The 18,198-nt window shown below is 46.0% G+C and overlaps 1 protein-coding gene and 1 pseudogene across 1 annotated transcript; one reads left to right on the forward strand and one right to left on the reverse strand.

Moving 5' to 3' along the window:
• Window positions 1-480: 480 nt before the first annotated feature.
• Window positions 481-1,520, reverse strand: LOC118717416 (annotated as a pseudogene).
• A 14,439-nt stretch (window positions 1,521-15,959) lies between these two features.
• Window positions 15,960-17,864, forward strand: LOC118728786 (chronophin-like). Its single transcript, XM_036455630.2, is given in 2 exon segments — window positions 15,960-16,556; window positions 16,559-17,864. Coding segments are annotated over 2 exon segments (849 nt in total). The 5' UTR covers window positions 15,960-15,961; the 3' UTR covers window positions 16,813-17,864.
• Window positions 17,865-18,198: the final 334 nt, after the last annotated feature.

Below are 18,198 nucleotides of genomic sequence, written 5' to 3' on the forward strand. Positions count from 1 at the left end.
CTCCTTGCTCTATCGGATGGTGATATTGTATACGGAAAACATACTGTCTCAGCTGTTGGTGTGCATTCTGGGAGCTCCACCTGCAGCTCCCCTATGTTGTCCACTAACCAGGCCTCATTTTCTTTTTTAAAATATATTTTTATTGATTTCAGAGAGGAAGGGAGAGAGAGACAGAAACATCAATGATAAAAATCATTGATCCCCTGCTGAGAAACCCAAAACCTGGGTATCTGCCCTAACCGTGAATCTAACCATGACTTCCTGGTTCATAGGTCTACACTCAACCACCAAGCCACACACACTGCTGGGGCTCATCATTCTTTTTCTGTTTTGTTTTGTTAATCTCACCTGAGGATATATTTCCCACATTGATATTTAGAGAGAGTGGAAGGGAGGGGGAGAGATAGAAACATCAATGTGAGAGATCTATTGGTTGCCTCCTGCACGTGCCCTGGTGCCCCAGTCAGAGATTGAGCCTGCAACCCAGGTATTTGGGTTGAGTCCTTAACTGGAATCAAACCCTTGATCCTTCTGTCTGAGGGCCAGCACTCTAACCACTGAGCAACTGGTTAGAGCAGGCCTCATCATTATGTCATAGTGGGGAACAGTGTTGAAACTGCCTGTCTCCTGCTCAGGTAGATACCGAATTTGGGCAGGTTTTCTACAGACTGTGTGTTCCAGATTCAATTCTCAGGAAGTGGTGGGGACATTGGTGGTGTTGAAGTTTTTGCATTCAAGGACTTCCCCATAGTTCAGGCAGGGAGTCTTGTTCTTGGATTTGAGGACAGGATATGGACCATGTGGTGGCCAAAACCGGTAATGGGCAGCAAGACTCAGGGAGCTTACAGTTGAGCAGGGAGAGCTCTCAGATCAGCCACTGCGTTTTCTGCTCTTTGAAGGAAAGGGTGGCAATTGCCATCAGGAATTTGATGAAGTCTCAATCAGGAGCCAGTATGAAAGGCTCATCCTCATTCTCCATTATGGGTTTGCTGGCATTCATTTCAGATTGCTGCTGAGACTTATGCTAGTGGTGGCATCTGACTTAAGATACTGGTGAGCTCTTTTAGAGGGAGACAGCCCTGCCTATGTCAGGGACTGGACTCAAGGAAGGCGGCTCCCTCTTTCAGTGAGCTGGCTTCAGCTCGTCTGAGATCAGCTCCCATAGCTTGGTCCCACAGGAGTGTTGTTGAGTGGAAATGTGCATATCTGAAGAGTAGGCCCCAAGCAATAGGTCACACTGGAGGGAAATGTTAATGGTCTAACAGCAACAGTAGACTAGACTATGTAGGGCTTGATGGCATCATCCATGTCCTCATCCATGTGGATGTACATGTTAAACAACGGGCAAATGGAAGTCCATGTCCCTTCAACATCACTCATCATCAGAGCAATGCAAATTAAAACCACAATAAGATATTACTTCACACCTGTCAGAATGGCTACCATCAATAAATCAACAATGGGCAAGTGTTGTTGAGGATGTGTAGAAAAGGTACTGTTGGTGGGAATGCAGATTGTGCAGCCACTATGGAAAACAGTATGGAAGGTTCTCAAAAAAATTAAAAATGGAACTGCCTTATGACCTAGTGATTCCATTTGTGGGTATATATCTGAAGAAACCCAAAACATGAATTTAAAAGTATATGCACCCCTATGTTCATTATAGCACTATTTACATTTAGAGACTCGGTGCATGAAATTCATGTATCAGAGAAGGGGAGGGGTGTCCCTTAGCCCAGCCTGCATCCTCTTGCAATCTGGAACCCTCAGGGGATGTCAGACCTAAACCAGCAATCCGACATCTCTCTTGCAATCCAGATACTGCATGCACCATTGATCATACTTTTCATACAGGTGAAAGGCATCTTGCTGTTGTATGGGCAGCTACATTATTTTGCCCTGATTACAAAAAGTAGTACATAACATGATCCTTTTGAGGAAGTAATACCATTTCCATCTAGTGGGTGGAAAAACTGAATCAGAGAGAAATTAAGTAATTGGCTTTGTCACACAGTTACAAGTGTCAGAGAATCAGGACTGACCACAAAATGTACAAGCCAGAGTCCATGCATGTCATTGCTGAATCATCCTGTTTTTTGTGTTAGAGTAGCCTTGTCAGGATTTAATTTTTAAATCTAAGAGATTGGCCGAAACCTGTTTGGCTCAGTGGATAGAGCGTTGGCCTGTGGATCAAAAGGTTCTGGGTTCAATTCCGGTCAGGGGCATGTACCTTGGTTGCGGGCACATCCCCAATAGGGGGTGTGTAAGAGGCAGCTGATTGATGATTTTTTTTTATTGATGTTTCTAACTATCCGTCTCCTTTCCTCTCTGTAAAAAATCAATAAAATATATTTTTTTAAATCTAAGAGATTGTTCCCAATATATAGAGTAGAGTCCCTAGGCCTGGCTGGCGATCAGGGCCATCAGGGGCGACCAGCAGACAGGGCGATATGAGGGGGGGCCCTCACCCACTGACACCCACCCTGGCTGCCGACCTGGCAATGCCCACTGGCCGACACCGCCCCTTGATCACCTTTGCCAGTCGCCTCTCTCTGGGGGTGGAGGCAGTGCGCGTCATAGTGACCGGTTGTTCCGCTGGTCATTTGGCCATTCAGTCGATTTGCATATTAGGGTTTTATTATATAGGACAGCCAAGATATGGAAGCATCCCAAGTGTCCATCAATAGACCAATGGCCCATCAATAGATGAGTGAATATAGAACAGGTAGTACATACACTGAGTGGCCAAATTATTATGATCTCTGAACACATAATAATCTGGCCACTCAGTGTGTGTGTGTGTGTGTGTGTGTATGTATATGTATATATATATAAAGCCTGGTGCATGAATTTGTGCATGGGTGGGGTCCGGCCAGCCTGGCCAGGGGGAGGGGACATGGATGGGCAGTTGGCCAGCCTGCCTGCTGGTCGGACTCATGGTCAAGGGGACAATTTGCATATTAGTCTTTTATTATATAGGATATACACTGGCCAGATTATTATGCGTTCAGAGATCATAATAATCTGGCCACTCAGTGTATATGCAATGGAATATTATTTGGCCATAAAAAAGAGTGAAATCTTACCATTTGTGACAGCATAGGTGAACCTAGAAAGTATTATGCTAAGAGAAATAAGTCATAAAAAGTACCATGTGATTTCACTTATATGTGGACAAAATAAAATTGAAACACTCATGGCACAGGGAGTGGACTAGCAGTTGCCAGAGGAGAGGGTAATTGGGGACCTGGATGAAGGAGAAGGGATTAAGAGGTACAAATTGATAGTTGCAAAATAGTCATAAAGATATAAAGAATAGCATGGGGAATCTATATATATAAAAGCTTAAGTGACTGTTAGGTCCAGTCATTATGATGCTTACTGAGCACCAGGGGGCAGGCACTCAATACAGGAGCTGCCCCCTGGTGGTAAGTGCACTCCCATAGCCAACCTTCTGCAGTCCCTCCCCCTAGACTGGGCAAGATGGCCCTGATGACCGGCCAGGCCAAGAGAACCCACCGGTGAACGAATTCATGCATCAGGCCTCTAGTATAGTCAATATACTGAAAACTATTGTTATTTCAATAACATAATTGAAATATTAGGGGAGAAGCACTTTGTAAAGTACAGTGGTGCCTCACACAACGAACTTAATTCGTTCCAGGAGCAAGTTTGTTATGCGAAAAGTTCGTTATGTGAAACGCGTTTTCCCATAACAATACATGTTAAAAAAAATAATTCGTTCTGTAGCATAAAATATGCTAAGATGACATAAAAAAAGATAAATTTTTTGTTATTATTTTTATTTAGATACATCTAAAAACATAATTTAAAAAAAAACACACACACATTTTTTTAATTTTAAGACAGACTAAGTAGAGTCTACCGAATCTTGCACATCTTCATCCATTTTCTGCTTTTTGGCCGATGGTTTCATGAAAAACCTGTCCAAAGTCGTTTGTTTTTCTCTTTTCTCCAACATCTGCCGGAAATAACGGACAAGAGTATCGGAGTAAAGATCGTTGATCCTGTTTGCTTCAGCTGAATCCAGATAGTGGGCATTGGTAAACTCCTGAACTGCTTTCCATTTGACCAGGATGTTCTTGATGTCAGCAGTTGGGATTGGTTGATTGTTTGATTGTTGCTCCTCGTTATCAGATGACGCTTCCCTTTGAGCATTGTCCTGTTGCTGGACCAGAAGTGCTTGGAGCTCTTCAGTTGTCAGCTCTTCTTCGTGTTCCTCAATAAGCTCCTCTACATCCTCTTCCTCTACCTCTAATTCCAACCTTTGGGCCACTGTGATGATGTCCTTCACCACTTCTGTGTCATCAACTACTGCTTCTTCCTGGGTCCACGAAGGCACAAGCATCTTCCAAGCAGAAATGAGGGTCCTTTGTGACACTTCTTCCCAGGCCTTCTGTATAAGTCGTATTGCCATAAGGACATCAAATTTCTCCTTCCAAAACTTTCGGACAGTCATATTGTCTCCACCAAACTTGCATTCTTCAAACACCTTATTAAAGAGGGCTCTAGTGTAGAGTTTTTTAAAGTTCGCAATAACTTGCTGATCCATTGGCTGAAGAATGGATGTGGTGTTTGGTGGCAAATACTGCACCTTGATAAAAGGATAATTTTCCTGCAATATTTCCTCTAGGTCTTTTGGGTGAGAAGGGGCATTGTCAAGTATCAGAAGGGCTTTGAGCAGCAGTTCTTTTTCCAGCAAGAATTTCTTCACGGCAGGAGCAAAGGTTTCCAGAATTCATTCGTTGAAGATAACTTGGGTCACCCAGGCTTTTTGATTGGACTTCCAATGGACGGGCAGTTTGGACTTAATAACGTTATTTTTCTTGAAAATTCTTGGATTTTCAGAGTGATAAACCAATAGAGGTTTGATCTTGAGGTCTCCGCTGGCATTAGACGAAAACATAAGGGTAAGTCTGTCCTTCATGGCTTTGTGTCCTGGCAATTTCTTCTCCTCTTTTGTAATGAAGGTTCTGCTCGGCATTCTTTTCCAGAAAAGACCCGTTTCATCGGCATTGAACACTTGTTGTGGGCAGTATCCTTCATCCTTAATACATTTTTAAAAGTTAATAGAGAACTTTTCTGCTTCTTTCTTGTCAGCACTGCCAGCCTCACCATGCATAGTAACGCTGTGGATTCCACACCTTTTCTTAAATCTAAAAAACCACCCCCTGCTGGCTTTGAATTCTTCTTCATTATCTTGATTGCTGCTACTTCCAGGGACGTTTTTCTTTAGATCATCATAAATTCTCTTGGCTTTGTGACAGATAATATCTTGGGTTGTTATGTCACCTTTCACCTGCCTGTCCTTAATCCAAATCGCTAATAGCCTCTCCATTTCCTCGTGGATTGAAGACCTATGTTTTTCATGAAATAGTTTTGATACTCCTTTGGCTACTTTGGCTGATTTGATTGCATCCTTATTTGTCAAAATGGTGAAAATGGTGGTCTTGCTGAGGCCAAACTCTTTGACGAGGTCACACTGTTTTACCCCACATTCACTCCTTCTAATTATTTCCTGTTTCATTTCAACAGAAATCACCTTCCTGCTTTTTTTAGAAGCCATGATATAATAAAAATATTGAGTTTAACTTAAAAGGACGACTGCCGTGATACGTGCGTGATTTAATTCGTAATGAAGAACGATTGCCGCGATACATGCTTAAGTTAAGCGCAGTGACTAACGACTGCCTGCAGTGCCTGCGCGGAAGGATGCAATACATTGGCAGCGATCGTGGAAGCTCGGGCGAAGCAGTCGTGGAAGCTCGGGCAAAGCGGTCGTGGAAGCTAGGGCGACTTCATTGTGTGAAACGAAGTTCGTTGTATGAATCATGAAATGAAGTTCGTTGTGTGCAGCGTTCGCTGTGCGAGGCGTTCTTTATGCGAGGCACCACTGTATATGATTGTCTAATCACTGTTCTGTGCACCAGGAACCAATACAAAATGGTGAAAGTAAACTGTAATTGAAAACAAAAAAAAGTCCACATTCTAATTGTGAAAGCAGATGAGCCAATTGTTGATGTAGGCTTGTAGTCTAGGCTCCTTGGAGTTAAATAGCTATAAAACAGCCATGGACATGTCAGAGTTTTGACTCAGTCTCAGCAGTCAAGATGTTGTTTTGCTGCTGCCTTCTTGCTCTCTTGGCTGTGTTGGAGGCAGTGTAGTTGCTCCAGGTTCCATTGGCTGCCTGTGCTTCCCTGACAGTGGCCACAGGGGCTGCCTCTAAAAAGTAATTTTATTTTATTTTCTATTAAATTTATTGGAGTGACACTATTATACAGGTTTCAAGTGTACAATTCTACAATACATCATCTGTACACTGTATTGTGTGTTCACCACCCCAAGTCTTCGTCCATCACTATTTATGTCCTCTGTACCTTCCTCCACCTTCCCCCACTTATCCTCCCCATCCCCATAATCACCACACTGTTGTCTGTGTACATTTATTTGTTTCTTTTTGTTTTTTTAATCTATCTCTCTACTTACCCCCTACCCCACCACCCCACACTTGAGAGCTGTCAACCTGCTCTCTATGAGTTTGTTTCTATTTTGCTTGTTAGTTCACTGCATTCATTGGATTCCACATATAATAAGGTGACCAGATCGTCCTGCCATTGGCGGGTCAGTCCCGATTTCTAACAATTTTTCCCATGTCTTGCGGCGTTTTAAAAAAGTTCCGATTTTTGGAAAGAATCTTTCCAATCTTTCCAAAAATCGGGACTTTTTTAAAATGCCGCAGGACACAGGAAAAATTGTTAGAAACCGGGACTGTCCTGCCAAAAGCAGGACGATCTAGTCACCTTATCATATAAGTGAAATCCTATCTAATAAAAGAGTGAAATGCAAATTGACCATCACACCAAAACACAAGATGTCCACCCCCATGTGTCAAAGATGGCTGCCCCCATGTGGACATAACATGGCCACTGAAAGATGGCCAGCAGGGGAGGGCAGTTGCGGGAAGTTAGGGGTGACCAGGCCAGCAGAGGAGGGCAGTTGGGGGATACCAGGCCAGCAAGGGAGGGCAGTTGGGGAGGGAGGGCCCAGGTCAGCAGGGAAGGACAGTTGGGGGGACCAGGACTGCAGGGGAGGGAAGTTGGGGGAGACCAGGCCTGCAAGGGACGGCAGTTGTGGGCGATCAGGTGAGCAGAGAGGACAGTTAGGGGGGTCCAGGCTAGCAGAGGAGAGCAATTGGGGGAGACCAGGCCTGCACAGGAGGGCAGTTGGGGAGGGAGGCAGACCTGCTGTGGAGAGCAGCTGAGGGGAGGACCAGGCCTGCAGGTGAGGGCAGTTGGGGGGACCCAGCCCTGTAGGAGAGGGCAGTTGGGGGAAAACCAGGCCTGCAGGGGAGAGTAGTTGCAGGCAATCAGGCAAGCAGCAAGGGCAGTTAGGGTGACCAGGCCAACAGAGGAGGACAGTTGGGGGAGACCAAGCCTGCAGGGGAGAGCAGTTGTGGGGGAGGGGAGCAGGGTCTATAGGGGAGAGCAGTTACGGGCACCCAGGTCTGCAGGGGAGGGCAGTTAGGGGGGATCAGGCCAGTAGGGAGGGCAGTTAGGGGTGATTGGGCCAGCAGGGGAGGGCAGTTGGGAGCCAGCATCTTGGATTGTGAGAGGGATCCCAGATTGGAGAGGTCGCAGTCTGGGCTGAGGGACACCTTTCCCCCACCCCTCCCCCACCCCCCACTGTGCACGAATTTCGTGCACCAGGCCTCTAGTCATATGATACTTGTCTTTTTCTGGCTGGCTTATTTCACTTAGCATAATGCTCTTCAGGTCCATTAAAAGGTAATTTTATTTTTTAAATATGTTTTTACTACTTTTTAGAGAGAGGAAGGGAGATAGAGAGAGAGAAACATAAATGAGAGAGAAATGATTGGCTGCCTCCTGCACACACCCTACTGGGGATCAAACCCACAATCTAGGCCTATGCCCTGACTGAGAATTGAACCAGTGACCTTTTAGTGCATGCATAGCATGATGCTCAACCAACAAACCACACCAGCCAAGGCTAAAAGGTAATTTTTTAATATATCTTTTTATTGATTTCAGAAAGAAAGGAAGTAGGAAAGAGAGATACAAACATCAATGATGAGAGAGAATCATTGATAGACTGCCTCCTGCATGCCCTGTACTGGGGATCGAGCCCATAACCTGTGCATGTGTCCTGACTGGGAATCGAACCATGACCTCCTGATTCATAGGTCAATGCTCAACCACTGAGCCGCGCTGGCAGGCTAAAAGGTAATTTTATTTATTTATTTATTTATTTATTTATTTACTCTATCACACGTTTGGTTTTTACACCATTGGAATGGGAGGAGGGATTTTTTTCACATTCTCATACGTAGATACATAACCACATTTCTTAAATATATATTTTATTGATTTTTTAAGAGAGGAAGAGAGAGGGAGAGTTAGAAACATCAATGAGAGAGAATCATCCATCAGCTGCCTCCTGCACACCTCCTATTGGGGATGTGCCCACAACCACAGTACATGCCCTTGACCGGAATCAAACCCGGGACCCTCCAGTCCACAGGCTAACGCTCAATCCACTGAGCCAAACCGGTTTTGGCACATAACCACATTTAAATATCCTTCTTTAATTACCAAAACCTAAAGAAATTACTATAACTAGCTGAAAAAGGACCATGTCAGTAATCATTGGCTCTTAACATACAAGAGAAAGGCTAAATGATTATAATGGTTTCTGCTCTTAAGATCATGGGAGGAGCCTGAGGAGGGAACATAGTAGTTCACAACTATCTACAAAGGTGAAATAAGTGCTGTGATGGTCTTCATGCCACAAACATTTACTGAACAGATACTAAGCATTGTATCAGGTTCTGAAGTTAGAATAGGAAAGACAGGAGAAACCAAGATGGCGGTGTAGATAACAACTGGTCTGCCGCTTGCACAACAATTTAAAAAATTAAAACTAATACAAAGGACATCTATTACCCAAAACCACAGGAAGGCTGGCTGAAAGAGAAAGGAGCACAAGCCCTAAAAAGCTGAGGAGCTTAGATACGGGTTGATGGCAAATCGGGCTGGTGGCGGGCGACTGGGCGCGCCGCACGGCTTTTCTTTTTAACCCAAAAGGAAACAAGCTCCCTATCACTTTGAAATCCAGTTTCTGGGGTCACATGGGGGACCCAGACGCCTACAGGGAGAAGCTGGTCTGTCGGCCATTGGGGCCGAAGTGAGGGCGACTCTTGCAGAGGTGCGCGTAGCAATCATTGTTTACTGCGCTGGATTGCAGGGAAGCAGGGACTTGGAAACACAGAAGGGCCAGACGGCTAATGGCAGCCATCACTGTTAGCCACGCCCAACCTAGTGACATCATGAGACCCCGCCCCATCCTGAGGCCCCGCCCCGCCCTGAGACCCTGCCCTGAGGCCCGGCCCACACATTCTACAGACCTGCCCAGGCACCACACAGCTACTTTTACATATGAATGGCCTGTATTGAGGCAGCTTAACTATATATAAACTGCAGCTCCAGCAACAAAACCACCAAGTCCAAAGCAAACAGGAGAAAAATGTAGTTCTTGCTGTAGCTCCTGAAGGGTGGCTTCAGACAGTAACTGAACTGAATCCCATTGGAGATCCAGAAGCCAGTGTTCCTAGTGGTCAATTTCAACCCCTCACACCCATAAGTGACACATTTGGGAGATGGACTCAGTGAGCACCAAAGCCCTTCTGTAACAAACTGTGTCTCCAGTGCAGCAGTTCTTCCTTTATAGACAGAGCGGGTCCTCAGAGACAATTGGCCTGGAGATCAATTCCTCTCAGAGTACCAACAGCGAACAAGGCTTAATTACACCAACACTTTGCACTCAGCCCACAAAGGGATATACCAAAAGCAACCACCCCAGGTGATTGGGGAAGCTGAACTACTGGACCCAATAGGTCACCTACTACACAAAGCCACTCCATCAACACAGAGAGGAGTCACAGAAACATGTCACAAATGGGAGAGATGGAGGAAAGTAAAAACTACTGGATGACACAGTTCAGAATCACATTTATAAGATTACTCAACAATCTTCTAAAAACCTTTGAGAAACTTGATGAGACCTCCAAGAAGCTTGGTGAATCCTTCAAGGACCTTAATGAGAATACCAAAAAAATGGAAAAGGACCAGTCAGAAATTAAGCATACAATGTCTGAAATAAAGAATATACAGAAACTCAACTATAGATCAACGTACCCCAAGAATCAAACCAAAGATCTGGAATATAAGGAAGAAAAAAATCACCCTACCAGAGAGGCAGAAAGAAAGAAGAATCCAAAAGTGTGAGGATTGAAAGTTAATTGGGGAGGAAACCAAGATGGCGGGATAAGATAGACACCTGAATGCAGCCTACCACAACAAATTTGAATTTAGAACTGAAAAACAGGGAAACATCGCCCTGAAGTGCCGGCTGGCTGAGAAGAGGCTCTACCATCTGGGAAGAAGAGAGAAGGCACACTCAATTTCAGAAACTGTGAAGGTACAGAGAACTGTGCGCGCAAAAAGGCGGCCTTCTGACTTTGCTGCCAACTTGCTTGTGGAGCACAGAGAGGGCGGGCTGAGTTCGCTGCTGGCTTACTCCCTGTGTGTGAAGAGAGTGGACAGCTAACGCATGGCTGGCTTTCTTATTCGGGAGGAAAACAGAACCACCCTATTGCTCTGATAGATGGCCCCAGACAGGTAGAGGCCAGACTGTCAGGCAGTGGGAGGTGTGTGAAGCAAGCAGTCATTACTGCGGGACTCAGAAACCAGACTCTCGTAAGGAGGGGCTGACTAAAACTTGTCTGCACCACCCGAGACTACACCCCATCCAAGCAGAGCACAGAAGCCCTTCCAGTGCTAGCTTTCTCGTTCACAATGAATGGGAATCTCCTAGGGAGTGACAGACAGGAATCTAAAGCTTGTCTGCGCCTATACCAAAGAGGTGTGTGCACCTGCAACAAATTGTGCGGGATTCAACAAAGCTTGGCTGTGCCACCCCGAGACTCCACTCCTTTCAAGCGAATACAGAAGCCCTCAAGCTGAGACACTTCTGATCCTCATAGCTAATTGGCTTGGAGATCAATGCTTCCCAGTGATACCAACAACAAGCAAGGCTTAACAACAAGACTACACACACAGCCTACAAAGGGCTACACCAAGACTGTCTCAATGAATCATATAGGACACCTTAGCACACAAAGCCACTCTACCAACTCAGGGAAGCTGTGAAAATGTCTAGAAAAGGAAACATATCACAAACAAAAGAAATGGAGGACAAGAAGCGACTGGATATAGAGTTCAAAACCACGCTTATAAGGTTTTTCAAGAATTTCCTAGAAAAGGCCGATAAAATAAACAAGACCTATGAGGATATGAAAAGGGATCAACTAGAAATAAAGAATACATTGTCTGAAATAAAAAATATTATACAGAGTTCTAAAAACAGAATGGAAGGTTGCAAGAATCAAGTCAAAGATTTGGAACACAAGGAGCCAGAGGACACTCCTCCACAGAAGCAAGAAGATAAGAGAATCTAGAAAGTTGAAGAAAGTGTAAGAAACCTCTGGGACAACCTCAAGCGAACCAACATCAGAATTATGGGGGTCCCAGAAGAGAGAGAGCAAGATACCGAAAGAATACTGGAAGAAATAGTAACAGAAAACTTCCCCCGCCTGGGGAAAGAAATAGACTTACAAGTCCAGGAAACACACAGAACCCCAACCAAAAGGAATCCAAAGAGGACCACACCAAGACATATCATAATTAAAATCCCAAGAGCAAAAGACAAAGAGAGAATATTAAAAGCAGCAAGAGCAAAGCAGGTAGTTACCTATAAAGGAGCACCTATACGATTGTCAGCTGATTTCTCAACAGAAACCATGCAGGCCAGACGGGAATGGCAAGAAATATTCAAGGTGATGAATAGCAAGAACCTACAGCCAAAAATACTCTATCCAGCAAAGCTATCACTCAGAATCAAAGAACAGATAAAGAGCTTCACAAATAAAAAAAAGCTAAAGGAATTCATCACCGCCAAACCAGAATTATATGAATTGCTGAAAGGGGTTCTTTAGGAAGAGGAAGAAGATATATATAAAAGTTATGATCAACAAATATGTAACTATCAATAAATGAAACTAAAAGCTAAGGGAATTAAAAAACCTGATGAACAATATTACCTGGTGAGTATAATATAATCAGAAGTATGGAAGGGGATTGGACTGACTATTCTCGGGGAAAATGGGAGTGGGGGGTGCGGGAAGAGCTTGAACAAAAAACTGTGCACCTATGGATGAGGACAATGAGGGGTGGGGAAAGGGCAGAGGGTGGGGTGGGAACCTGGTGGAGGGGAGCAATGGAAGGGAAAAAAAATGAGGAACATTTATAATAATATAAACAATAAAGATTTTTTTTTTTTAAGTGTGAGATAGTGTAAGGAGCCTTTGGGACTTCTTAAAGCGTACCAACATCTGGATTTTTGGGGTGCCAGAAGAAAGTGAGCAGGATATTGAAGGCCTATTGAAAGAAATAATGAGCCAGGACCAGTTTGGCTCAATGGATAGAGCGTTGGCTTGGGGACTGAAAGGTCCCGGGTTTGATTCCGGTCAAGGGTATGTACCTTGGTTGCGGGCATATCCCCATTAGGGGGTGTGCAAGAGGCAGCTGATCGATGACTCTCTCTCGTCAATGTTTCTGACTCTCTCTGTCCCTTCCTCTCTGTACAAAATCAATAAAATAAATAATAATAATAATAATAATAATAAAATAAAAAGAAAGAAATAATGATAGAAAACTTTCCCTGCCTGGTAAAAGAAATAGACTTACAAGTTCAGGAAGTATATAGAACCCCAAACAAAAGGAATCCAAAGAGGACCACACCATGACACATCATAATTAAAATACCAAGGGCAAAAGACAAAGAGAGAATCTTACAAGCAGCAAGAGAAAAACAGCTAGTTACCTACAAGGGAGTACCCATACGACTGTCAGCTGATTTCTCAACAGAAACTAAGAAGGCCAGAAGGGAGTGGCAAGAAATATTCAAAATGATGAACAACAAGAACCTACAACCAAGATTACTCTACCCAGCAAAGCTATCAATCAGAATTGAAGGTCAGATAAAGAGCTTCACAGACAAGAAAAAGCTAAAGGAGTTCATCACCACCAAACCAGGATTACATGAAATGGTGAAGGGTATTCTTTAAGGAGAGGAAGAAGAAGAAGAAAAGTAAATGTAAAAATTACGAACAACAAAAAGACATAAAATACATACCTACCAACAAATGAATCTAAAAATCAAGTGAATAAAAAATCTGAAGAACAAAATGGACTGGTGAATATAATAGAATCAGGGACATAGAAAGGGATTGGACTAAAAATTCTCAGGAGGAAGAGAGTCTGAGGGGTGAGGGAAGAGATTGGACAAAAATCTTACACCTATGGATGAAGACAGGGGCGGGGGTAAGGGCATGGGGTAGAGTTGGGAATCAGGTGGAGGGGAGCTAAGGGGGAAGAGGGGGGAAAGAGGAACACCTATAATAATCTGAACAATAAAGATTTATTATGAAATAAATAAATATTTTAAAAAATAGAATAGGAAAGACAGAATTAGAGCTCAGAGAAACTGGAGGTGGGGACACAATACAACTATACTGTATAACAGTAGAGTTATCACTTAATAGGATTTTGAACTAGCGTAACTAGTAGAAATGGAAAGAGATTAATTTTGAGAGTTACATCCTTGAGGTATAGTTATCTAATTTTGTGAGGGTGAATGGGAACTCTTGGAAGGCCCCATTTATAGTTATGAGTGAAGGTGCCATTTATAAGAAAACAGGAGTCAGAAAGAAGAGGAGCTTGGTACATGGTGGAGAAGGTACTGCATTTGATCCTGATCTATTAGATCTCAAGTATTAGTGGGCAGAGTACACATAAAAAACTGAAGAGACAGTGACTAGAGGGATTATAAAGGAGGCCCATTTCCATTTGAAGACAGATGTGAAGTCTATTAATGGCTAAGGTGGTAAGAGCAGGGACATTTAGAGGGAAATAAGAGAGTTAACATTTTTATTACAGAAAATTTAAAACATTTATAAAAGTAGAGCAGTATTATAAAGTCTCATAAACTCGGGGGAGAATCCAAGATGGCTGCCCAGGTAAAAACCTAGCCGCAGCCGCACACAACAATTTCAATAAAATACAACTAAAATATAAAATGGACATTACCCAGAACTACAGGAAAGTCGACTGACTGGAAATTCTACAACGAGAAGCAAGGAGAAAACCAGAAGGAAGCGCGGAGGAGCTGTAAAAGCCTAAGGTACAGAGACATGCCGCGTGTGCAGAGAGGACGGAGCCGGAGAGGAGGGAGGCTGAGTGCCTGGCTGGCGTTCCCTAGTGGGAAGGAGATAAAATCTCCAACTGTGTTGGGCCACAGTTCTGACTGCTCTGAACCCCAGTTCTAGGCCAGACCCCGGGGACCCAGGCTCATCCATAGGGAGCCGGGCTGTAAGGCGGAACCCCGGAGAAGAGGCGAAAGGAGGTCCCGGCGGCGTGCACATTGCTTGCAGAGAAGGGACGGTTGGCTGTGCCACGGAATTGCCCTGGTGGGAAGGAGACAGGGGCTCCAAACTACTCTGAACGCCACCTCCAATCCCACTTCCAACTGAACTGACCCCAGTTCCAGGCTCATTGGGGGAAAGCCTAGACGGTTTGGTAGCAGGCGAAAATCGAGGGCACCTTTCTCTCAGAGGTGCTTGCAGCAAGTACTGAAGGACCCTGGGGATTACTGAGCCCAGGAGCCACATAGGGCGGGGCTGATGGAAGCCAAGGCTGTAGGCTCCACCCTGAAACTCCGCCCCATCTGTAGCTGTGAAATGCGACAACGAAATAGATCACAAACGAAAGAAATGGAGGACAAAAAGCGACTGGATATAGAGTTCAAATCTATGCTCATAAGGTTTTTCAAGAATTTCCTAGAAAAGATCGATAAGACCTATGAGGATATGAAAAGAGATCAACTGGAATTAATACGGAATAAACAAGAAATGATAAGGGATCAACAAGAAATGATAAGGGATCAACAAGAAATGATAAAGGATCAACAAGAAATAAAGAATACATTGTCTGAAATAAAAAATATTATACAGAGTCCTAAAAACAGAATGTAAGATGGCAAGAATCAAGTCAAAGCCAAAACCGGTTTGGCTCAATGGATAGAGCGTCGGCTTGGGGACTGAAAGATCCCGGGTTCAATTCCGGTCAAGGGCATGTACCTTGGTTGCGGGCATATCCCCAGTAGGAGATGTGCAAGGCAGCTGATCAATTACTCTCTCTCATTGATGTTTCTATCTCTCTCCCTTCCTCTCTGTACAAAATCAATAAAATATATATTTAAAAAAAAAAAAGAATCAAGTCAAAGGTTTGGAACATAAAGAGCCAGAAGACACTCCTCCACAGAAGCTAGAAGGCAATAGAATCCAGAAAATTAAAGATAATGTAAGAAACCTCTGGGACAACATCAGAATTATGGGGGTCCCAGAAGATGACAGAGAGCAAGATAGCAAAAACATACTGAAAGAAATAGTGACAGAAAACTTCCCCCACCTGGTGAAAGAATTAGACTTACAAGTCCAGAAAGCGCACAGAACTCCAAACAAAAGGAATCCAAAGAGGACCACACCAAGACAAATCATAATTAAAATTCCAAGAGCAAAAGACAAAGAGAGAATATTAAAAGCAGCAAAAGAGAAACAGGTAGTTACCTATAAAGGAGCACCCATACAATTATCATCTGATTTCTCAACAGAAACCATGCAGTCCAGACGGGAATGGCAAGAAATATTCAAGGTGATGAATAGTAAGAACCTACAGCCAAAGATAATCTATCCAGCAAAGCTATCACTCAGAATCGAAGACCAGATAAAGAGCTTCACAGGGGCTGCATGGCGCGCTGCGAGCGGCTGTGCTGCGCGGCCCTGCGCGACGTGCTGGGCCGGGCGCAGGGGGTCCTGTTCGACTGCGACGGGGTGCTGTGGAACGGCGAGCGCGTGGTGCCGGGCGCCCCGGAGCTGGTGGAGCGGCTGGCGCGGGCCGGCAAGGCGGCGCTGTTCGTGAGCAACAACAGCCGGCGCACGTGGCCGGACCTGGCCCTCCGCTTTGCGCGCCTGGGCTTCGGCGGGCTGCGCGCCGAGCAGCTCTTCAGCTCCGCGCTGTGCGCCGCGCGCCTGCTGCGCCAGCGCCTGGACGCGCCGGGCCCCGTGTTCGTGCTGGGCGGCGAGGGGCTGCGCCTGGCCGGGGACCCCGGCGAGGACCCGGGCGCGGCCCCGCGCGTGCGCACCGTGCTCGTGGGCTACGACGAGCACTTCTCCTTCGCCAAGCTGAGCGAGGCGTGCGCGCACCTGCGCGACCCCGACTGCCTGCTTGTGGCCACCGACCGCGACCCGTGGCACCCGCTCAGCGACGGCAGCCGGACTCCTGGCACGGGGAGCCTGGCCGCCGCCGTGGAGACGGCCTCGGGACGCCAGGCCCTGGTGGTGGGCAACCCAGCCCCTACATGTTCGAGTGCATCACGGAGCACTTCAGCCTGGACCCCGCCCGCATGCTCATGGTGGGCGACCGCCTGGAGACCGCCATCCTCTTCGGCCACCGCTGCGGCATGACCACCGTGCTCACGCTCACTGGCGTGTCGCGCCTGGAGGAGGCCCAGGCCTACCTGGCGGCCAGCCAGCACGACCTGGTGCCCCATTACTACGTGGAGAGCATCGCAGACTTAACGGAGGGGCTGGAGGACTGAGCCCACCTGACCTGGGACCGCAGCCCCACCCCCGCCCCACCCCGATCCAGAGATGGAGGGGACGGGCCAGGAGCTGCGGTCAGTGCCACTGGCTCTCCGGCCCCAGTTTCCTCACCCTCATAGGGCTGGGACCTGGGGAAGGTTTTACGACCCTGGTACCCCCAGGGGCGGCTGAGCATCCTTGCTGCCGCCCTTGCCGCACTGGCTTGCCCTGGCGTGACCCAGCCAAGGTGGCCTTACTTCCTGCCCGGTGACTTCCCTTGAGATCTGGGCCCTGATGCCCACTGAAGGTCTCCCCAACCCTGAGCTCTTCACGTGCTCACCTCTCCCTGGGGCCTCCAGAGCTCTGCCTGCTCCCCATATCCTGGCCTTGGGTTCCTGTTGACCAATCGGAGGTCTAGGTAACCACAAACCGTATTGTCCTGAGCCCCGAGCGGACCAATCAGAAGGCTAAGTCGTAGGGATTCACTGATGGTGGGTCCTGAGTAGACCAGCTGGGAGCCTAAGTAACCATGGCCCCCGGGTGTCCCGGAGCCTGACTGGACCAGTCAGAAGGCTGAATGATAATGGCCCTTTCATGGCCTAGATGCTGGGTAGACCAGTCGTACAGGTAATCATGACCCATGAGTCCTTGAGGTCCTACATGGAACAAGTTAGAGTCATTGGTCTCTTGACAATCTCGGTCTGACTGGCTGATTCAGGGGTCCAGGTTTCTGTCCATAGAAGGTCCACATTCTAAAGACACCCCCCACCCCCATCGAGACTGCTAACCAGGGGCCCCTCAGTGGCTCTGCGGACTTCCAGAGCCCGCCCTCCCCTGATCATGGTCCAGTGTTAACAGTGGCCACCACTCTAGTGGGGACATCTGTGACCCTCCCTGTGCCGTCCGTGTTTGCTGTGCCACTTCTCCCCTGTGCCCGCCTCGTTATCTATTTATTTATTTATTATCACGTGATGGTGATGGTGATGGTGCGGGTGGGGGCTGGGCCTTCCCTGCCGTCCCCGCCCCCGTTGTGACTAGTCCTCCCGGACTTAATAAAGTGCGCGTGGGAGTGTCAAAAAAAAAAGCTTCACAAATAAAAAAAAGCTAAAGGAGTTCATCACCACCAAATCAGAATTATATGAATTGCTGAAGGGGGTTTTTTCAGAAGAGAAAGTAAACAAAGATAAAAATTATGAACAACAAATACGTAACTATCAACAAGTGAATCTAAAAACCGAGGAAATTTTTTTTAAAAATCTGATAAACAATATTAACTGTTGAATATAATAGAATCAGAGGTATGGAAGGGGAGTGAACTGAGGATTCTTGGGGAAAAGGGGAGAGAGAGGGTGTGGGAAGAGACAACATAAACTGCACCTATGGATGAGGACAATGGGGAGTGT

This window comes from Pipistrellus kuhlii, unplaced genomic scaffold (genome assembly GCF_014108245.1).
Source record: "Pipistrellus kuhlii isolate mPipKuh1 unplaced genomic scaffold, mPipKuh1.p scaffold_m20_p_1, whole genome shotgun sequence".
Lineage (NCBI taxonomy): Eukaryota > Metazoa > Chordata > Mammalia > Chiroptera > Vespertilionidae > Pipistrellus > Pipistrellus kuhlii.